We start from the raw sequence: 24,413 nt of genomic DNA, 5'->3' as shown, positions 1-24,413 counted from the left end.
ACTGTCAGTCAGTCCAAGTATATCAAAAAACTATTTTAATTACACTACAAAAAAGAAATGGCATACACATTATGAGACGTACACAACGGCAACAAGTGTTTCAACGAATTACAGTTTATATATATATAATTTTTTGTTGGTTTTCTCAAGTATGTATTGCACTTTCATTTACCCTAAACACATTTAGTGCTGTTCCAACTTTACAACACATTTAAGCAAAAGCTGTCTATAAGATACATTTCACTTTCGAACACATTTCTTTTTGACAGGCATTGCTTCTTGTTAATACTTGTTTTTACAAACACACACACACACACACACACACACACACACACACACACACACACACACAAGAACAACACTTAACATTTATCCTAGACCTCACTTAGTTACTGAAGTTCTTACAATCAACCACAATGATGTGCTACATCAGTCAATGTCACTAGGGATGAATTACTATATGGTAACAAAAATTTTCAGTAAGCTGATATGAGATCAAAGAACACCAATTTGCTCTTAATATTTCACTGTTTATTGTGTCTAAATGCAGAATGACTTGCTTAATAGTTGTCAGGCTTTATATCAACTAGACATGGATGATTCTGTGTAATAAACTTGAATGACAAATTTAAAGTGGTGTGCCTTGGTCCCATTGAGACAACAAGTTTGTGTATGCATGTTATGACTGTGTGTATTCATTTAACGTAGTATTTATTACAAAATCTGTACAGTGTCTGTTTATTTTACATTTTTCTGGAATATACATCACATTTCGTGACAGTGCAATACATTTAAAAATTTTTGTAATTTAGAACTTCTAATTAAAAGTATGAAAATACTTCTCTCTCTTCATTTCACATTAAAATTCTCTACGGTATTCTCATAATGTAAAACTGTGAACAGCACATGCCCGACAACCATAAAGCAAGGAAAAGTGTTAAAAATTCATAACTTTTAGTAAACAGATTTCTTTGATAATCAGATCAGCTAATCCCTTACACAGCAGGTACATAGTAAAAATGATTATGAGTGACTTATGTGTGATGAAATAAATGCCAAACACAGAGAATGCATCCATCTTTTTATATGTGCCAGACACAACCTGAAATGTACATGCTACTCTATAGTTTAATAAATATATATATATATATATGAACCTCCTGACTTCCAACAGTTTAAGAGAATGAGTACAAATATACAAGAGAAAACTGATTCTTGTTTATTTAAGGGTCTCTTCAGCACATTTTTCTTCCTGAGATTAAAATTATGATCTAATACCACTACGTATTATTCGCTGTTGCGTGCTGCCTACAGTCAGAGGATGGAACCCCTCATTTATAACTGTTTATGCAAATCTAGATACTTTATAAACGTTTTACCATAACTGCAAAAGTGTTAAGTTTACCAGTGGAATGTACATCTATTTTTAGTTAATGTTCTGCTCTGAATCAATAACTCTACCCCTTGTTTCACCTGAGTAACAAAACAACTGTAAATCATTATGACAAAAGCCTGTATCACTGAAGTAGATTTTATTTTCACATTATCTTTACTATACAACATTAAAAAATAATTTAATAGGCTACAAAATAGGAAGCATGCTGGGACTCAAGATATTCAAACTTGCTCTCAACAAACTTATTAATACACAGCATTAGCGTAAATGTTTCAGCAATGTGAGAAACAAAATAAATGAAATGTGCAATATTATTTCCAACAAAACCTTAAGATGTGAAACACTAAACAAATATTAAATATCAGGTACACAAGTGATTCAACTACCAGTCTTCCCAAATGAAGCAGAGCATACTCTACTCAATTTTGAATGAACAAGAACACATGAAATTAAGGAGAATACACAAAAAAATAAAGTTCTGTGACTGCTAAAAAAATCAATGAATAATGTCCTTACAAATTTCAGAATACCGTTTTTAAAACAGAAATGGCATATCCCTGGCTAAAATGCAGTAGAGCAAATAATGCACATATTATTACAAGCAAAGAAGAAAGTGAAAAGTAACCATTGACAAATTTTTGGAGTACTATTAATCCAACAAGCAAAAAAAAGTAAAGAACTACAGAAATTTGTGAATTCTCCACTTTACGGAAGTGTTGCTGAAACAACTGTAGTATTTCAACTATTATTGTGGCCCTTATTCATCCATTCATATAAAAAATTCAAACCATTGTAATGGTTCAACAGTTAACTGTGGAGTCAGTCATGGAAGTCATGAGGCATGCTCTATAATCCGGAAAAAAGTACCTCCGCACCACTCAAATCTGAGCTTTAGTTGTACAGGGAAGGGCAAATCAAGAAACTGTTAATTAATCACATGATGCAAGTGAGACACGCACACACATAGACAGACACACATGGAATAAATGCAATTAGTTGCACCCTCCCTGAGTATAAACAAAAGACTATTTTCAACAGCAATATAACAATGACATGCATGTCTCCAAGATACTGTTTGGTGAACTGCTCTGGCTACAATATTTTGTATTTTGTTTCTAAAATTTGCACTGTTATCATAACACTACACAGTATTCATCACAAGATACAACTGCACAACACCGTTTTTCATAAAGTACACTCAATACAAAATAAACAGCTTACTTGGACTAATCCGAATAGTACAAAAAGTATACCACCCATTAAACAAACGAATGTGTCATATGAATTGGCAATACATTCTTTTTTGTTTCTTCTGCAATGCATTATACACAGGTAGAAATAAGAACTACGGAAGGGCTCATTTTTTGTTCACATATTATGTGAATATACAGAGATATTGAAAAGCAGATTCTTAACACAAAACTGTGTTGGTAGTGAAAAAGAAGAAAAATATTCTTAGTGATGCATTAAGTTAAAAAGATATTTACACACATGAAACCTACAGAACAGAAACTGTGAATCTTATAAAAAATATTTTAAAGCATCATACCAATTTTCACCTCACAAGGGAGTCATTACTACAATGGAAACACATACAAAGAAGATTCATATGCAACTTTAACAACTATAATACTGTAGCAATTATCACGTCTAACTTACACACACAAGCGTCTCTGACAAGTGCTGCCACTTATTTCATATTCAGTGTACTTTGGACATCATCAACACATGCGCGCGCACACAAAATATATGCACTCATGTGCATGTGCACATGCAGGCACACATGCGTGCACATGCTCTCTCTCTCTCTCTCTCTCTCTCTCTCTCTCTCTCACACACACACACACACACACACACACACACACACACACACACCACCACTCTCAAACCGTCAATATTTAACAAAAATACGAAATACTGAATACCACCTTGAGCACAATACCACTTGATAAAAACGCTGTGATGCACGCTAAGATGGTGTGTCAGTCTGAGTCTGAATTGATATACATGGTGACACTAGACCAGGAGATTCTACTGGATGTGGTCCAAGATTTTTAATGTCGGGCACTGCGGCAGCTGAATGATGAGAATTTACCACAAACCCATTATGACTGTGATACGTAGTGAAAACAGCAGGCACAATACCTGGAACTGACAAACCCGCAGTCACTTCGGGCAACTGAACTAGTGTCTGCAGAGCACTGTCATCTATATATGGTTCCATTAAACCATGTGTTTGAGATAATCTTTCCAGTGATTTAACATCTTTGTCCACTGCTTCTAAAGCACGTTCCAGTTCTTCTGTTTCTTCTTTAGTTGGTTCGTACTGGCCATTTTTATCTGTTAAAATGCACAATTCAAGATTATTAAATTCTTTTTTAATTTCTTACTTTGGGTAGAAAATATAAAATGTTTTGTTATAATTTTCCTAAGAAAAAGGGGAAGAAGGAATATTTCAAATAATTAGGGAGAATAACTTCAAAATACTCCATTCAAAGATAGGGGCAATTAGGGAGCCAACCATAACATCTTGATGTACAGTGACTCAGTTCTACTATCAGGAAAGGTCATTTGGGTCACTGAAACCCGTCAACTGGAGACAACATTAACAAGTTGCTCAACTATTGGTCAAAGGGGTTACTGATGTCTGGTGCTAGTAGTCACTTCACTATAAGTAAATGAGATTTAATGTCCCACCAATACTATTTAACTGAATCTGCATCACAGTTATCCATCGGTGTGACAGAAGTACAATTGCTACCTATATAGTAAATGAAATTTATGTTCACAAAGTGTAATTTCATAATTAGTGGCACTTTTTCAAATGAGAAAGGTAACATCATTAACTCATGCTTAGAAACTACTGGAGTAGGCTACTGAATGTCAATAATCCACTTCAATTTTTTAAAACAACATGACACACAAAATGAACATAAACCACTTGCAACTGTCTAATTGAATGGTGGGAATATCTTGGGCAGACTGGCAACTGCATCTTACAACTGTAGTACTATTTCAGGGGTAAAATACTGCTAACTTTCAGCCAATTCATCTTCTTGATATGTGTCAATGCTGCATGAGTCAAGAACATGAACTTTAAAATGTAACAGAGGTAAGTAGTACAATCATTTTGAATGATACCTTGGACGTGCACACCCACACCCGCACGCCCAACGAGCTCCACCCACATCCATACCTGTGGCCACTGTAGCGCGTGCGCGTTCATTCTGGAAACAACCCCCAAGGTTGTGACTAAGCTGCACCTTCATAATGTCCTTTCTTGTAGATAAGGTACTGATGGGCGTGAATCTCTGAGGAAGGGACGGGAGCCATGCTTGGCTAGCTCAGCTGACACCCATTTGCCCATGGAAGGCGATGCCCCAGGTTCAAGACCTGTGTTTAACAATTGGTAGGGAAGACTGAGGCCGTAGGGGCACGGTGCCAATTGGTATTATTTCATAATACTGCCGTTCATATATGCCACAGACCAAAGACGTTGGTAGCAACCATACTGTCATCTTATCATATACACTCCTGGAAATGGAAAAAAGAACACATTGACACCGGTGTGTCAGACCCACCATACTTGCTCCGGACACTGCGAGAGGGCTGTATAAGCAATGATCACACTCATGGCACAGTGGACACACCAGGAACCGCGGTGTTGGCCGTCGAATGGTGGTAGCTGCGCAGCATTTGTGCACCGCCGCCGTCAGTGTCAGCCAGTTTGCCGTGGCATATGGAGCTCCATCGCAGTCTTTAACACTGGTATCATGCCGCGACAGCGTGGACGTGAACCGTATGTGCAGTTGACGGACTTTGAGCGAGGGCGTATAGTGGGCATGCGGGAGGCCGGGTGGACGTACCGCCGAATTGCTCAACACGTGGGGCGTGAGGTCTCCACAGTACATCGATGTTGTCGCCAGTGGTCGGCGGAAGGTGCACGTGCCCATCAACCTGGGATCGGACCGCAGCGACGCACGGATGCACGCCAAGACCGTAGGATCCTACGCAGTGCCATAGGGGACCGCACTGCCACTTCCCAGCAAATTAGGGACACTGTTGCTCCTGGGGTATCGGCGAGGACCATTCGCAACCGTCTCCATGAAGCTGGGCTACGGTCCCGCACACCGTTAGGCCGTCTTCCGCTCACGCCCCAACATCGTGCAGCCCGCCTCCAGTGGTGTCGCGACAGGCGTGAATGGAGGGACGAATGGAGACGTGTCGTCTTCAGCGATGAGAGTCGCTTCTGCCTTGGTGCCAATGATGGTCGTATGCGTGTTTGGCGCCGTGCAGGTGAGCGCCACAATCAGGACTGCATACGACCGAGGCACACAGGGCCAACACCCGGCATCATGGTGTGGGGAGCGATCTCCTACACTGGCCGTACACCACTGGTGATCGTCGAGGGGACACTGAATAGTGCACGGTACATCCAAACCGTCATCGAACCCATCGTTCTACCATTCCTAGACCGGCAAGGGAACTTGCTGTTCCAACAGGACAATGCACGTCCGCATGTATCCCGTGCCACCCAACGTGCTCTAGAAGGTGTAAGTCAACTACCCTGGCCAGCAAGATCTCCGGATCTGTCCCCCATTGAGCATGTTTGGGACTGGATGAAGCGTCGTCTCACGCGGTCTGCACGTCCAGCATGAACGCTGGTCCAACTGAGGTGCCAGGTGGAAATGGCATGGCAAGCCGTTCCACAGGACTACATCCAGCATCTCTACGATCGTCTCCATGGGAGAATAGCAGCCTGCATTGCTGCGAAAGGTGGATATACACTGTACTAGTGCCGACATTGTGCATGGTCTGTTGCCTGTGTCTATGTGCCTGTGGTTCTGTCAGTGTGATCATGTGATGTATCTGACCCCAGGAATGTGTCAATAAAGTTTCCCCTTCCTGGGACAATGAATTCACGGTGTTCTTATTTCAATTTCCAGGAGTGTATATGCATCAATACAGTTTAAATTGTCAAGCGAGGCAGGGGCACACATTTTGTGTTTTCTTCTCGCTGAAAGTAAATTTTGTTTGACCAATATATTTTATCACGTACTCCAAGACAATGCTCTCACTAAACAAGTAAGTACAATATATTAAGGATTATTTTGACACAGTGATAAATGCTTGAAACATTTTCATAAATGACCTAAAATAATTCCAATATGACACTGGGGCACAATGGCCCATTTAAACAGGGGCACATGGGCCCAGATGGCCAACATGCTCCACTGTCTTTTTGTAATGATGAACTCTATTAGGTCAAACAATGTCAAAGTCTAGATCAAATCCAATGCAATTTTTATGTGTCCCATACTGATTTAAACTGAGAATGTATATGCAATGTTCGATTTTTTTATTTCCACTGATGTCTTCATATACATGAGATAGACCTGATGCGAATGCTGTAGGTTGTGATTTTATTTCCGAAGCTGGCCCTTCAACTGTTCAAGAACACAATGTAGGCCTATACTGTCGGTAACAATAGCTGTTATGTTAAACGTCACCTCATCTGACCAGCAGTGCTTCCCAACAGCTGAAAAAGTCACACCATTTGAGAAACTGCAACCAAGTAAAAGAGACAGCAAACAAACAAGAACAGAACTACAACAATGCAGCAAAAAAATGTTCAAATGTGTGTGAAATCTTATGGGACTTAACTGCTAAGGTCATCAGTCCCTAAGTTTACACTCTACTTAACCTAAATTATCCTAAGGACACACACACACCCATGCCCGAGGGAGGACTCAAACCTCCGCTGAAATCAGCAGCACAGTCCATGACTGCAGCGCCTTAGACCACTCGGCTAATCTCGCGCAACCAATGCAGCAAAATCCAGAGAAAGACGCATTACAACATGAACAGCAAGTCTCCAAAAAAACAACACTTTAGACACAAATAAGGATGTTGCTCATAAAAAGTAATTTTTTAAGAAATGAGGCAGTGATCAAGCTGAATCATGTGATAAAACTCCTCACATAAAATGCAGAAAGGAAGTAGGCATCACCATGAAGGTTCTTCAAGATGAAGACACAGTGATAAATGCTTAAAATGTTTTTGTAAATGAACTAAAACAATTCCAATATGACACTGGGACACAATGGCCCAGGTTTCTTAAACAATTTTTTCATCGCAATCCAGATGATGAGTGGATTCAATGTACAACTTGTAAGCTGTGAGCACATCTTTCATGTATTAAAAATGACACTGAAGAACTTTTTAATCAATGTTCAAACCATGAAGATCCTTCTGGGCACTTAGGTGAAGACTGATCAAAATTTTGTACATACTTTTCTTTCAGACTTTTGTTATAACAATGAAAACAAAATTTGTGATTGCGGTTTCTGTCGTAAAGCTATAGGAATTTTCACTAAATAAACTGTGAGTATCAAAGTTGATATGTTTTAAATTAAATTAATCTATAAAATCATTTGGACTGACTTCTGACTTGTCCCAACTGCTGGGCCGACTTGCCCTGTGGGTGGGATAGGTTGTCCCAGGTGGTATTATAGTACTAAATACATTATTATGAATAGATGAACAATGGGTGGCCTGAATTACTTAGATCTACAGGTTCTGAAACTATGTAGTAGTGTTTCCACATAAAAAAGATTAGTGGGAACATGTAAAATACAAAAAAGGGCTAAGATGCACTGATCTCCCCTACTCAGTTTAAAGATTTGCAAATTGTGGGTGCTCTGTTCATAAAACACATCACACATCAGCAAGCACTTTGTGGAAGACAGATATTTCTTGTGTACTGAAGCCAGTTGTTTCTGTTGTGAGCTGCTTTCAGGAACATGCACTCAGTCAGCACCATTTCCAGGCTGTTCTTGAAGAAAGTAGTTCTGAATTCTGTGACTTGCCCTATAACATAACAGTGAGGCGTCTCAGCTGCAGCAAAGTACTGTTTAGTTTTTACAAGCTCCAATGTGAAATGGATGTTTTTCTCACTGAAAAAGATAGAGCTAATCCACAGCTGTGAGATCTGCATGGCTGTCACGAGTTATTTTTGGTCAACATCATACCCCACATGAATGAACTGAACTGAAAACTTACAGGAAAGGATAGCCTCATTTGTGACATCCACAGAATCATCAAAGGATTTCAGAGAAAGCTATCACTATTTGTGGCAGACCTGAAAGGAGAAATTTTTTTCTTATTTTTACTGTTTCAATGAGTTTGTGCGACAATCCCTGAAGATGTCAACCCTGATTATTATTTGTGACTTAAAAAAGCATTTTTTTTTTTTTGGAGAAATTTTCTGATCTTGACAGAATTGAGTGACATTCTTCTCTTGCAGAACATGTTTGGTTGTAACGAATGGCTGGAATCCATTGATTTGCAGGCAAGTGACTTGTTGAAACACAAGCCTAGAAATAGAAAACTTGTTGACTTTTACCACTACTTACCTGATGTAAAGTTTCTGAAACTGAAGAACTTTGCTGCTGGTATGGCATCAGTGTTTGGAACAAATTGTGTCTGCCAGAAAAAATTTTGAAAAATACAGTATGTTAAGTCAGCATGTCTAACGAGATTGATGAACACTGGAAAGCAATTATCTTGACTGGATGGAGTAATACCAAACCACACACTGATGATATCTTGAAAGCCAAATGTCAGGTTCACACATCTCATTTTTAGCTGTTTAGTTTGTGACATTCGGATGCATGCAGATTAGGTCTGATGTAAAGATCTATTTGCTAACGTCATCGTCTTTGATAACTTTTTTAGTAAATAAATATGCTGGCTGTCCTTGTTTTTTGTGCACTGCATCCCACTGATCCGTGATTACCATGGAACTCTGAACTTAATTTTTCATCTTTTTCCCCCCACAGCATTCGTTCTCGCTTTGGAGTAATAAACAGAATGATGACACAACCCATGATTGTCGCTTTGTCAGTTGTCTAGCCCACTGTGAAACAAGTTTGGCAACCTCTGTTGTAGAACACGCTCAATGACAACATATTGTGTGTTGCTGGTATACATCAGCTGTCTCTGTCCATCAATCCTTAATGATAAGTAGGTGGTAGTCATACCAACATTGAAGGCCAAACAGTGTCTACATAACAACTGGCACATGAATTGTGTTGTTTCACCACTTGGCTCTCCCTTTGATAGTGTACTTTTCACTAGTTACAGGGTTAGTATAGGTGGTGGTAGGAGGGTGCACGAAAAGTCTTATAGAAGGGACGGTCACAGAGGTAGAAGCCACATAGTAAGAAAATGGGTGCAGAAGGGGCACAGGGTCTGACCAAGATACTGCACTGCAGAGATATCTGAGAGAGGAGGGGGAGTGGAAAGCTATTCTAGATGTGGTGGTCAAAGTATCAGATAGAATGGACCTCTTTTTAGGGTATGATTTTAGGAAGCCACAGCCTTGTTGAAGTAGCTGATAAATACATTCTAGGCCTGGATAGTACTGAGAGATGAGAGGACTGGATGTGACAGCCTGGGTTAAGCCAATCGGATAATTACGTCGAGAGAAGCATAGGAGAGGCTCCTGGTGTATTGCTGTAAAGAGTCTACATTCTGAACAAACTGCTTGCCTTGAATGCAAAGGCTGTATGGGAGTGAATGCTTGACATGGAAAGGATGACAATTGTCAAAATGTAATTACTGCTGTCTTTTAGTATTCTTAATGTGAACAGAAGTGTATAGATGACTCGCAGTGATGACAAAGTCAACATTGAGGAAAGTGACATGGTATTCGGAATAGGACCATGTGAGATTTTATTGAGAGATTATATGTAGAGATTCCAAAAATTCTATCACGTCAGCCTCACAATTAGTCCACATAGCAAAGATGTCATGAACATATTATACTAAACCAGGGGCCGAAACCTTACAGATTCCAGGAAAGCTTCCTCCAAGCAACCCATTGAAAGGGTGGCACAGGAAAAACCCAACCTAATTTGCATGACTGTACCCATCATCTGTTTATATGTCTACCCTTCACAAATAAAGTAGTTGTTGATAAGTATTAAGTTGATTAAAGTGAACAGGAAGGATGTCACGGGTTTGGAATCAGGTGGGTACTGATTGAGGAAATGTTCAGCAGCAGATAGAGACAATGTTAATAAACATTTCCTAGATCATCTGAAATGAGAGGGGGAGGGAGGTGTCTTTGTTCTTTAGATTGCAGATTCTGCTCAACCAAGCACAGATAAATTTAGCGGGTGCTTTGAAGCCAGCAACTATAGGATGGCCACGATGACTGGGTTTGTGGATCTTAGGAAGAAGGTAAAAGCTGGGAGTCCTTGGTTTGGATGATGTAAGAAGTTATAGAACTTGAGGTGTTAGTCCTTGCGAAGGGCATGTGGTTTTAAGAAGGGCCTGTAGATAAATGTGCTTCCTCCTGCCCGGGCTTGGTGAGTAGTTTTTTTCCCAGTTATATTCTCAAACACGGCCTCCTTTCCAGTTCAAACAGTCAACTGTTTTCAACCATTTATGCTAGTTTTTTTTTTTTTTCATTTGTCTAAACCACCTATGATTAACCAACATTTTACTCCTATATATTTTCTAGTACTTAAGACAGATCTATTGTTATTTACCTTCTACGCAATTTATTGAAGTTTTTGTGCATCTGTTTTTCCAAACCACGCTTATCAGCTGTTACTGTGATCTCCTTAATTATTTTATTTCCTGTATACAGTAAATTTCATTTTGTCCAATGACTTTCCCTCTGTTTTCACAAACTTCCCAATTGTGGCAATAGTTTCCTATGGTAATTTTTCTATCGTATATTCCAGTTTTTTCATGATAAATTCTTGTCACTTCTACCCCACCGATTACCTCTTTTTAGCTTCTTCTCTGGTCTCAATTGCTTATCTTCCTTTTTTCTCTCATTTTTCCTCCTCTGCTACTCCTTTGCCACTACCACCATCTGTAATAATCCAGACCCTCCTGTTCTGCCTTGATGAATCCCATCACATATTATATTTGTTCTTTTTGTAAACATGCTTTTGCCCTATCTAAACTAAGGTCCCACATTATGTTTCTTGACATCTGTTTGTCCCTGGAGTTACTGAAAATGGGCTAACTTTAAAAGTCCCTATTTCTGGGTGTAATCCCATTCTTCACCAGCCTCTTTTACAGTTCAAATACAGCAATCTCTTGCATTTATCCAGGTAATCTGTCACCAATATACTGTGTTTATGCAAGTGTAAGATGACCCTGAATATAGGATGACCTGCATTTTTAAGAGACTTACTGAGGGAAATTTATTTTTAACATATTCTGAATAATCAGAGTACAAACTGTTTTACTGACATAAAGTATCTGCCTAAAACATCAGCATTATGCCTAGTCTAAACCTCGGCCATTCGTTGATTGCCTACATCTCGATAACACAAGCAGAAATAAAATAAACAAAAAGATATGGTTATATGTTATCAGATTTTGCTTCTATAAAGACCTGAGAATGTTACGATGTTTCTTCTACATCCACATCTATACTCTGTAAACCACCGTGAGGCACATGGCAGAGGATATATCCCATTGTATCAGTTATTAGAGTTTCTTCCTGTTCCATTCACATTTGGAGTGCGGGAAGAATGATTGATTGAATGCCTCTGTGCATGCAGTAATTATTCTAATCTTATCCTCAAGATCTCTAAGTGATCAATACATAGGGGGTTGTAGTATATTCCTAGAGTAATCACTTAAAACACTCAATATCTCTGTTAGTCCTATTTGGACCGGGTCTCACACACCTCAGCAATATTCTAGAACTGGTCACACGAGTGATGTGTAAGCAATATCCTTCGTTGACTGATTGCACTTCCCCAATGTTCTACCAATAAACCGAAGTCTACCACCAGGTTTACCAATGACTGAACCTATACGATCATTCCATTTCGTATCCCTACAAAGTGTTATACCCAGTTATTTGTATTAGTTAGCTGATTCCAGCAGTGACTCACTGATATTATGGCCACAGGATACTACGTTTCTTTGTTTTGTGAAGAGTAAGACTTTACATTTATGAACATTTAGAGCAAGCTGCCCATCTCCGCACCCTGCTCAAATCTCATCAATATGAATATTTAAGCAGCTTCTTTTAGACAGTTCTTCATTATAGACAGCTGAATCATATGCAAAAATCCTGATTTTACTATTAATATTGTCTGCGAGGTCATTAATATACAATATGAACAGCAAGGGTCCCGACACATTTCCCAGTGGCACGTCCAAAGTTACTTCTACATCTGACGTTCACTCTCCATCCCAGATAACATGCTGTGCCCTCCCAATCAAAAAGTCATCAATCCCGTCACAAACTTCACTAGATACCCCACATGATCGTACTTCTGACAATAAGCATAGCCATGGTACTGAGTCAAATGCTTTTTGGAAATCAGGAAATACTGCACCCATCTGGTTGCTTTTATCCAAAGCTTTCAGTATGTCATGTGAGAAAAGTGAAAATTGGGTTTCACATAATCAATGATTCTGAAATCCATGCTGGGTGGCATTGGGATCATTTTCTTTAAGATACCTCCTTATATTTGGCTCAGAATATGTTCTAAGATTCTACAACAAATCAGTATCAAGGATATTGGATGGTAGTTTCGTGGATCATTTCTACTATCCTTCCAGATGGGTGTGACCTGTGATTTTTTTCCAAGAACTGGCCATGTTTTTTTATTTGAGGGACCTACAAAGATTACAGTTAGAAGAGGGGCTAACTCAGCCGCAAATTCAGTACAGAATCTTACAGTGATTCCATTGGGGCCTGGAAGTTTGTTCAATTTTAATGATTTCAGCTGTTTCTCGATACCACTGACACTAATAATTATATAATCCATGTTTTCAGTGGCACGAGGATTAAATTGGGCAATTCTCCTGGGATTTTCTTTGTAAAGGAAAATTTGAAAATGGAATTAAGCATTTCTGATTTTGCTTTGCAACCCTCAATTTCAGTTCCTGTCTCATCCACTAGGGTCTGGACACTAACTTTGGTGCCACTGACAGTCTTTAAACATGACCAGAATTTCTATGTGTTCTGAGAAAGATCAGTTGACAATATTCTGATACAGTAGTCGTTGAAGGCTTCACACATTGCTCTCTTGACAGTCAAACGTGTTTCATTCAGCATCTCTCTATCTACAGCACTACGCTTTGTTTTATACCTATTGTGCAGTGATCTCTGTTTCGTTATAAGTTTCTTTATAGTGACTGTATACCATGGAGGTTCCCTACCATTATGAACTTCTTGCTTCCAAACATATTGACTGCTAGCCAATCTCTCATCAGCTGTGTAGAACCAGCTGCTGACAAACCCCCTTTCATTTCAATTATAACTCACAGCAAGCATTGACAACATTACTGCAGAAAACACATGAAGTATGCCACTGACCCCTATCTAGACTACTATTGTCTCCTGCAGAAATGTACACTGTTGTTGTGTATTTGTCCAATTTTAAAGTCATTTCATATTGATCCAAGTAAACTTGAGTTTAAATGTGGTAGATGCTCAGCCCTCTTCTCAGCCAAGCTGGTATCACTGTTCCCCCCTACAACACTTCCGTAATGCTGTGCTTGAACAGCTGTGGAACACAGACTGCAATATTTTCCAGAGTGCAGGTCATAATTATGTAATGACACCAACTAATAAGTAAGTCGAAGATTGCAATCACAATTCAGTCCAATTCTCAAAATTTCAGATGTCCTGCGATCTAGTGATGTCTGTCTGTACTATTTATCTCCATGATGGGCCTCGTCACTGTAATTCATTCTCATGACAACAATTACAGTCAGTTTAATTTGATTTATTCAGATTGTTAAGCATTTCATTCTAGAGTAATTTTCTTTCTTGCCTCATCTGAATAGGACCATCTTGTTCTAAATCTGTTTAAATGTGGTAACGTTTTTACCCAGTATTCTGCAAGAACAGTAACTTAATTTCTCGTTTGCAGCACACTTTGTAAATCATTACAATATCTCAAACAAATAAAATATTGATTTGCACTCATAATAAAGAAATATTTTTTTAAAGAACATGTCATATTTCAATGTTACTGTCACTTAAAAAGCACCATAAATGTTTGTACCCAAACAATTATGAGAACTTTTACTGCAAACTTGTTCAAATGCAACAAGAGTTTGTAATATGACAGAATTTAATGTTATGTCCTTTGTGTTTCACAAAATTGTCAAATTTTAAGCACAACAATAGACTGTTAAGGTGGCTCTTATGTATCCTTTGCACTAGTGTCGCACAAGTCAAATGTCATGTGACTGAGAAACTGCTTGTTGGCTTCTGTCTCATTTCCACTCCTCTCCAAGTAACCGAATTTGGCCAACATCCCACAGCCTTCACCACTACCTCCCAGAGCAATGGCAACTCATGATCACAAGAACCAGCCACAGCTGTGTAGTTTTCTCAACCTCTCATATAAACCCCTCTCCCCTCCTGAATTATTCAACAATCTCACTTTCAGCTCTACACCTGCATTAAAGCATGCTACTTTAGTTAAGGGCCTACTTTCCTTTGTGTGTAATGTCAACCAGAAGTATCACTTTGCAACCGAAACTCAAAACCAACAGCAAACCTGACTCTGAACTTGCCTTGAACCGTTCCGGCCATGATGCCAACTTGAACCACAGCCATTACCTCAAAATCATGCCTCACCAAGCCTTCCAAGAATTCCTATGATGCATCACTGCTTTGTCATCCTTTCTCAGGTCCCTACAGCATGACCCAAACCTGTCATCTGCAGAATTCCAGGTTCTTCACTCCCGGATAACTGATGACTTCATCATTATGCTCCCAGCAGACAAGGGATCTACCACTATGGTACCTGACTGGTGTGTGTGTGTGTGTGTGTGTGTGTGTGTGTGTGTGTACACTGACACTTTTTATGTACGGCATCCGCCATCGAGATCTCATCCCTGTGGTTCAAACTGACCTGCAATCTCTCTTTATAATTTCAGGCCCCGCACAAGGGCTAATGCCTCAATTCATAGAACTTTTTACCGCATCCAAACGACACACTCCCACCTTTCATGTTCTTCCTAAGATACACAAACCCAATCATCCTGGTCATCCCATAGTTGCTGGATCCAAAGCAGCGACTAAAAACACCTCTGACTTGCTTGATCAACAGCTGCAACCTACAGTACAAAGATTCCCCTCCTATATTAAAGACACCATCCATTTCACAGAGGTCTAAACTATGTGCCCGTCTCATCCCCGCAAAACACCTTGCAAGTTACCATTGATGCCAACTCCCTCTATTCCAGGAAATTCTTAACTTTCCCTCTGACGGAACACTTTAAGAATCCTGGTACACCGATGGAACACCTTGTTCAGTTTGAAGGGCAATGACATTTTAAAAAAAGAGAATTTTTTATGGCGATTATTTCGATTTGATATCTTAACTAATAACACACAAATCGTTATAAAAAATCATTAGAATTATCTAAATGTCAGGGGAAAAAAACCGATGTTATTAGTAGTTTTTCATGGCGCACATATTCACTTCTCGTGGAATATCAGTGTTCTGTGGAACACAGTATGGGAGATTCTGCTCTATACCAACATTCCCCACATACATGGTCGACCCTGCTGCTGAACATTACCTCAAATAGCACCTACCTGATTCCAACCCTACGACATCCCTTAATCAACTTTATACTTTGATGGGTATGACCATGTGTACCAGAATATTTCCTCCAATGCTAACCTTTTTGTGAGTCACTTTGAGAGAGGGGGTGGCATCGGGTGGGGGGGGGGGGGGGGCTTTCCATGGATCCATACGTCTTCAGCCCTGGGTGAATTTTGATGCACTGACAACATCTTTGCCAGATGGACTCATGGTAAGGCCAAACTTGTAAAATTGTTGCAATCTCTAAATACATACTTGAAATCAAATTTCACAAGGTCCCTTTCTGAATCCCATGACAGTTTCATTGATGCTGATTGTATCATCACCGAAGGTCACATTAAACCTACTAACACATAACAGTACTTATATTCTGACAGTTGCCTTCCTTTCCATGTCAAACATTCCTTCCCATACCGTGGCATTTGAGGCAAACATATTTGTTCAGATGCAGACTCTTGACAGCAATATACCACCATCCTCACTTCAACCTTCAGTGAACATAATTTGCCCTCCAGCATAGCTCAAAAGCAGATTTCCCATGCCAACAGATCCAATCCTGATACTGCTGATCCCTCCAACAAACAACTTATGAATACACTTCTTCACACTCAGTACTATCGTGGTCTTGAATGTATTGATCAGCTACTTCAACATGGCTAGGATTTTCTAATATCATGCCCTGAAAATGAGGTCCATTCTGTCCGACATTTTGCCGTCACATCTAGAATAGCTTTTAGTCACCCTCCCAATCACTTCATTATCCTTGTCAGATCCTATGCTGCTCCTGCACCCATTTCCCTACATTTTGAATCGTATCCCAGTGACCATTCCCAATGTTTTGCTGATTACCCTAACTTTCATCTTTAAGCTCACAGGTTTTCAAATTTCAATTGATGCTGTCCCCAACGATCAGTCTTTCCTTCTCATCCTGTCCAATAAGTCTCCTCTGATCTGGGGTTCTGGACGGCTTTTCCATGACTCTCTCCATTTCTTAAAACTCACAAGTCGTTTTCCTTCATTCCTCTTTATTTCCCTTCAACCTTTCTGTCTAAAGGAACCACTGGCTGCAAAAGCTTGTGCATTTCTGTATCATTTATATGTGTTTTCTCCTGCTGCTGCTTGGCGAGTAGACTTCTTTTCTATCCAGTTATATTACTTTTTTCCAACAATGATTATTTTTGTAGACATATTGATGATCGTTGGTAGACAAGATAAACCAATCACAAGCTCACCCTAAGAAGCAGATGTCAAACTGTTAAAATAGCTCAATAGGAGCCTAAGATCCGTTTAGGAAGAGGCAAGACAAGATTCAGGCTGTGAATTGCAATTTTGAGTAAAGATGGAACATTTTGTTAAAAGTTGCCTTGAAAAATGTGTGATCTCTTGTTGATCTGAACATCATGTGACATATTATGTACAACTTTTTATGGTGCTCGGGAAACGATGATTCATTTATAGAAACTCTGCTGTGAACACTAATAACAGACTGGCTCTTGGAATCGTTTTTTTTTGATTTTGTAATTCTGTGTGAATAAAACAACATCAAGGACATCACGTTATTTCACAACTCTCATTTTTAGTTGTATTGAGATTTTCCCATTTTACCACTGTGTTCTGCACTGTTTATTGCATGCATGTTAAAGTCTGCAGCCAGCACAGAAAAAAATCAATTGGGATGATGACTATGAATCATCTTTACACGACAAGAAGTTAGCAAGTTGCCTCCAGCTGTGCTAGGAAAAAAGCGTATGGATGCTACAATAAAAAATCCCAGTGCATGTTGCACCTGGTGTATCTTTTCTGGTGTAAAGTATTACACTGAGGTACCCATATAGTAACATGAGGGTTACAATTCACAACTTTTAGAGGTGTCATAAATATTACATTTGGCATATCCTCATAAATAGCACAAAACTGTCTGATAGTGTGAAAGTGGCAGTAATTGGTTTTGATTTGGAGGACTTGCAAACAAACAAGGCAGAAGGGATGGATAACATTCCATCAGAATTTACAAAGTCATTGACATAGTGACAACTGACTGACTGTTTAGCTAGCGTATATCATGTATCAGTATGGTGACATACCATTTGATTTTAGAAGTTTATAATTCATATAATCTTGAAGATAGCAAGGATAGATAATTTAAAGAAATGTCAAATTATCAGCTTGACTGTAGCTAAACAGGATAATACACAAAAAATGGAAAAGAAAACAAAGAATCCGTGAGATGAAAATCAATTTGGTTTTACGAAATTAAAAGGCATCAGACAGGGAGTCATATTTGATGATGGAAGCACATCTTATGAAAAATCAATGGACTTTCATAGGATTTTTAAGCCTCGAAAAATGATTCAACAATGTAAAGTGGTGCAACACCATTATAAATAAAGGTACACACTATTTATAATACACAATATGTAAAAGAACCAAGCAGGAACAATAAGAACAGAAGAACAAGAGAGAAATACTCACGTCAAAAAAGGTATAAGGCAGGGATAGAGTGGTTTTCTCCACTATTAAACCTGTCTATCGAAGAAGCAATGTGAGACGTAAAGGAAAGATACAGGAAAGGGACTATACTTAAGAGGGAAAGAATACCAATGCTAACATTTGCCGATGACGCTGCTATCCTCAATGAATGTGAGGAAAAATTACAGGGTCCACTGAATGGAATAAATAGTCTAACGAGTACAGAATATGGACTCAAGAGTAAACTAAAACAGGTGAAAGTGTTAATGAGCAACATAAATGGCACAGCAGAAAACTGCACATCAAAATCAGGGATCACAGTAGATGAAGTGAAGTAATTCTGCTACCTTGAAAGCAAGGCAACGCATGGTGTTTGAAGCAAGAAGTACTCTAGATCCAGACCAACATGGACAACAAGCATTCTCACCAAAAGAGGTCTACCAGTATTGAATATATGACTTAATTTCAGAATAAAAAGACAAAGGAAAAATTACATCCAAAGCATAGCTTTCTGCATGAAAGTGAATCATGGTCTGTGACAAAAACTGAAAAGTTTTGAATCAAAGTACCTGAGATCTGGTGTTACATATGAAAATTAAGTGGATCGCTAATAAGAATTAAGGAGGTTGATTCCATGTAGAATCAGCAAGGAAAGGAATGTGTGGATTGCACTAATCTGGACTATACGATACGTGTTAAGACCTCATGGAATGACTTTGATTATCTACAATGACCTGTAGAGGGTAGGAAGGGGAAATAGATTAGCATACAAAAAACAAGTAATTGAGGAAATTGTGTGTTGGGTGTCAATCTAGGATGAAAAGATCTGCACAGGAGAGGAAGTCAAGGTGGGCAAGAACAAACCAGCCAACAGGAGTGTAGGAGAGTGAAAAAGAATAGGTGCTGTCGCATTGTCGCAAATGTGCGCATTTGCTTTTGTCAAGTTCATGTGATGTACGAGTCAATAATAATTCTACTTACCAGTGAACAAGTCATTAAATGCATCTTCAGGAATCTGGTTGAGGACATTTGTAAGGTCATGCTCTTCGAGCAGACGTGTAGCTTGGTTTGCTAGTTCCACTGGATCCGCAAAGTCCTCTGCCATTGAAAACACTACTTCTTCAACGACCTCTATACCTAATAAATAGAAGGAAAACAAAGAAAATATTTATCTTTCCTCAACAACAAAATAAATAGATTTAAAAAACATGCCACTGCACTGTTTCTGCAGCCATGAATTTCAAAAAGTGATCTGGGCACAAATGGAATATAATTAAAATACCGTACTTAAGCAATATCACACAATGGTTAAATTTGGTCTTTACAAGACAAATCTGTGTGTGGCCAGCCATATTTCTTTTCTGATCAAAGTGGAACAAATATCCCCCCACTCAAAAGAATGTCAAGAGAGCCTCCAAAATCATTTATGACTTTGTTGGTTATCAACAGAAAATATTAATGATAATGGCTCAGGTTGTACAATATACCTAATAAGATTTTTTATTTAATTTTACTGTTTTACTGGCTATTTCAGTTACCAAATAACATAGGTATGGAATCTAAAATTCAATACAATGAAGGAGTTACACATTACAAAGCAAAATGATCTATTATGTCTTACAAAAGCTCCAGCAAAAATAAAAAATAAGAAATCAGATGATAACAAATCTTTTTATGTTAATGGATTTCCAGAATGGAAACAACAAACACAAATTAAGAAAGACTAACTTATCTGCAAAGGAAACACACTTAGGATTTAACGTCTCATCAATGATGATGCTATTTGGGAGGGATCACACACATCCAGATTAGTGAAGGACAGGGAAGAAAAAAAGATGACCTTTTCCCAGAAACCATCCTGACATTTACCTTAACTTACTTGAGGAAACCATACTGGGAAAGGCACCCAATCACTTGCAGATGAATTATGGGGAATGGCAGATAGAAGCTGATGACAGGTCAGAAGTCACACCATCTTTCGGAATACAATCTTGCTCTTTTTCTAGTATAAAAATTCATCCCCCATCCACTTCTCTCTGAAAAGCATTCTTATGCACATCTCCAGCTTTAGTTCTTTGAGTACAATGGACAATATTACTAACTGCGTGTCAGTCAACAATATTGATTGGGGATCTTATTATGTAGAAATAAGATAGAATTATAGATTATGAGTTAGCATAAAATCCCTCAATGCAGTCTATGGACTACATGCACATAGACATTTTTCTGGTAGGTATTAAGCAATACATTGAAATATGTTAAAGCTGGGACAATATATGAAAGTGATAAGATGGGTGTGGTACATGAGAATGTCAGGCTTGCATAATCATAATCTGACAATAACAAAAATGGTTCAAATGGCTCTGAGCACTATGGGACTTTGAACTACTTAAACCTAACTAACCTAAGGACATCACACACATCCATGCCTGAGGCAGGATTCGAACCTGCGACCATAGCGGTCGCGCGGTTCCGGACTGTACCGCCTAGAACTGCTCAGCCACTCCGGCCGGCACACCAGTAACACTCTAGAAATAATTATAAACATCATCAAAAAGAAAAAAACTGACCCTAAATCAAAACTAATGTAATATCGTCTGGATGAATCATGTGGAATGAATTTCACAGCACAATATCTGCAACACTGCAAACTTAGAATTCATCTACATCTACATCTACATGATTACTCTGCAATTCATATTTAAGTGCTTGGCAGAGGGTTCATCGAACCACAATCATACTATCTCCCTACCATTCCACTCCCGAACAGCGCGTGGGAAAAACGAACACCTAAACCTTTCTGTTCGAGCTCTGATTTCTCTTATTTTATTTTGATGATCATTCCTACCTAGGTAGGTTGGGCTCAACAAAATATTTTCGCATTCGGAAGAGAAAGTTGGTGACTGAAATTTCGTAAATAGATCTCGCTGCGACGAAAAACGTCTTTGCTTTAATGACTTCCATCCCATTCGCGTATCATATCTGCCACACTCTCTCCCCTATTACGCGATAATACAAAACAAGCTGCCCTTTTTTGCACCCTTTCGATGTCCTCGGTCAATCCCACCTGGTAAGGATCCCACACTGCGCAGCAATATTCTAACAGAGGACGAACGAGTGTAGTGTAAGCCGTCTCTTTAGTGGACTTGTTGCATCTTCTAAGTGTCCTGCCAATGAAACGCAACCTTTGGCTCGCCTTCCCCACAATATTATCTATGCGGTCTTTCCAACTGAAGTTGTTCGTAATTTTTACACCCAGGTACTTAGTTGAATTGACAGCCTTGAGAATTGTACTATTTATCGAGTAATCGAATTCCAATGGATTTCTTTTGGAACTCAGGTGGATCACTTCACACTTATCGTTATTTAGCGTCAACTGCCACCTGCCACACCATACAGCAATTTTTTCTAAATCGCTTTGCAACTGATACTGGTCTTCGGATGACCTTACTAGACGGTAAATTACAGCATCATCTGTGAACAACCTAAGAGAACTGCTCAGGTTGTCACCCAGGTCATTTATATAGATCAGGAACAGCAGAGGTCCCAGGACGCTTCCCTGGGGAACACCTGATATCACTTCAGTTTTACTCGATGATTTGCCGTCTATTACTACAAACTGCGACCTTCCTGACAGGAAATAACGAATCCAGTCGCACAACTGAGACGATACCCCATAGGCCCGCAGCTTGATTAGAAGTCGCTTTTGAGGAACGGTGTCAAAAGCTTTCCGGAAATCCAGAAATATGGAATCAACTTGAGATCCCCTTTAGATAGCAGCCATTACTTCGTGCGAATAAAGAGCTAGCTGTGTCGCACAAGAACGATGTTTTCTGAAACCATGCTGATTACGTATCAATAGATTGTTCCCCTCGAGGTGATTCATTATGTTTGAATACAGTATATGCTCCAAAACCCTACTGCAAACTGACGTCAATGATATAGGTCTGTAGTTCGATGGATTACTCATACTACCCTTCTTAAACACTGGTGCGACCTGCGCAATTTTCCAATCTGTAGGTACAGATCTATTGGTGAGCGAGCAGTTGTATATGATTCCTAAGTAGGGAGCTATTGTATCAGTGTAATCTGAAAGGAACCTAATTGGTATACAATCTGGACCTGAAGACTTGCCCGTATCAAGCGATTTGAGTTGCTTCGCAACCCCTAAGGTATCTACTTCTAAGAAACTCATGCTAGCAGCTGTTCGTGTTTCAAATTCTGGAATATTCCATTCGTCTTCCCTGGTGAAGGAATTTCGGAAAACTGCGTTCAATAACTCCGCTTTAGCCGCACAGTCGTCGGTAACAGTACCATCGGCACTGCGCAGCGAAGGTATTGACTGCGTCTTGCTGCTTGTGTACTTTACATAAGACCAGAATTTCTTTGGATTTTCTACCAAATTTCGAGACAATGTTTCGTTGTGGAACCTATTAAAGGCATCTCGCATTGAAATCCATGCCAAACTTCGCGCGTCTGTAAATTTGAGCCAATCTTCGGGATTTCACGTTTTTCTGAACTTCGCATGCTTTTTCCGTTGCCTCTGCAACAGCGTTCGGACCTGTTTTGTGTACCACGGGGGATCAGTTCCATCTCTTACCAATTTATGAGGTATAAATCTCTCAATTGCTGTTGTTACTATATCTTTGAATTTGAGCCACATCTCGTCTACATTTGCATAGTCAGTTCGGAAGGAACTGTACAAACAACCTCATATAAGGGACACTTGTTTTTAATTATTAGGAGGCAAGAAAGAAGTCTTCACCTCTATTACATGATGCCATGGGAAGAGGCAAACTGGAACAGCCTCAAAGAAAAATGATGCACAGACCCCAGGGAACTATGGATCTTTCCTTTCACTTACAAAATGTTTATCAAGCCACAGCATCATGAACACCAAAGTGAACCTGTACACAGGGTAGAATATGGGAAAGAGCCCATATGGATGCTTTTAATTGGAATAATGGGAAATGGTTGGGACATTGTAATACAGTAAACAAATATGAAGCAAGAAAAGACAATTCTTTTCACTTATGTTCATCTGATTTTTTTTATTAAGTATTTTTCCTTTGTCACAGTAAGATAGCTTCAATATTAATACTGTGGCATAGATAATGATATACACGAATGTGTGCTCCTAAATGCTAATAAGGTTCTTTTCTACAGTCAGTCTTGTCTTTTCTTCTTCTTATCGACAGAGTAGCATGTTTGCTTGAATGATAAGGGTATTTCTTGAGTGAAATATATACCGTATTTACTCGAATCTAAGCCGCACTCGAATCTAAGCCGCACCTGAAAAATGAGACTCGAAATAAAGGAAAAAAAAAAAAAAAAAAAATCCCAAATCTAAGCCGCAGCTGAAATTTGAGACTCGAAATTCAAGGGGAGAGAAAAGTTTTAGGCCGCATCTCCAAATCGAAACAAAGTTGGTCCATTGTAATATGAGACACAATTTAGGTCGAATGAATGATGATACAGCTACAGTAGTTTGGTTCGAGTCGAAAGCTTAGCAGTTAAGCTTTACCAGGTAGCCATTGCTATGAGTCAGGCGCTCCGTCCGTATTTATACAGATACCCTTCCTCTTTCACGTGCTTCGTCTGGTTTGAATCGATTGCTTATTTTGCTTTGACCTGATAAGTGCCGTTTTCTATGTTATAGGTGTTTACGTCAGTCACTCTAAGCCGAAAATGCATTACTATACTGTGTCATGCATTGTTTGTCGCATTCTGATAGTGCGTGTTTATGGCCTGTCGCTGCTCGCGGCATGGCTTGCTTTTGTGTGTGCTACCGCCGCCTACAATTAAAAAAAGAGAGGAATCGTCTCATTAGCGAAACAATGGCAAGAGACTGCTATTTGTTGTTACTTACACTGTTGCTTTCTTTGATAATGATCAACAAGAACCAAATAATAGACTGCGTATGATAGAACATG

The 24,413-nt window shown here is 39.2% G+C and overlaps 1 protein-coding gene across 2 annotated transcripts in view; it reads right to left on the bottom strand.

Moving 5' to 3' along the window:
* Positions 1-305: 305 nt before the first annotated feature.
* LOC126187659 (INO80 complex subunit D-like) overlaps positions 306-24,413 on the bottom strand; it is a 158,209-nt gene continuing 134,101 nt past the window's right edge. For both annotated transcript variants that reach the window (XM_049928875.1, XM_049928876.1), the window contains 2 exons: positions 19,462-19,617; positions 306-3,736 (listed from right to left, as the gene is read on the bottom strand). In XM_049928875.1, the coding sequence (XP_049784832.1) occupies positions 3,366-3,736; positions 19,462-19,617 (527 nt within the window). In that variant the 3' untranslated portion in view covers positions 306-3,365. The remainder of the gene's footprint in view (positions 3,737-19,461; positions 19,618-24,413) is intronic.

The sequence above is a fragment of the Schistocerca cancellata genome, chromosome 5 (genome assembly GCF_023864275.1).
Source record: "Schistocerca cancellata isolate TAMUIC-IGC-003103 chromosome 5, iqSchCanc2.1, whole genome shotgun sequence".
NCBI lineage: Eukaryota > Metazoa > Arthropoda > Insecta > Orthoptera > Acrididae > Schistocerca > Schistocerca cancellata.
Note: the sequence above shows the minus strand (reverse complement) of the source record. Positions and strands in the feature narration are given on the sequence as shown.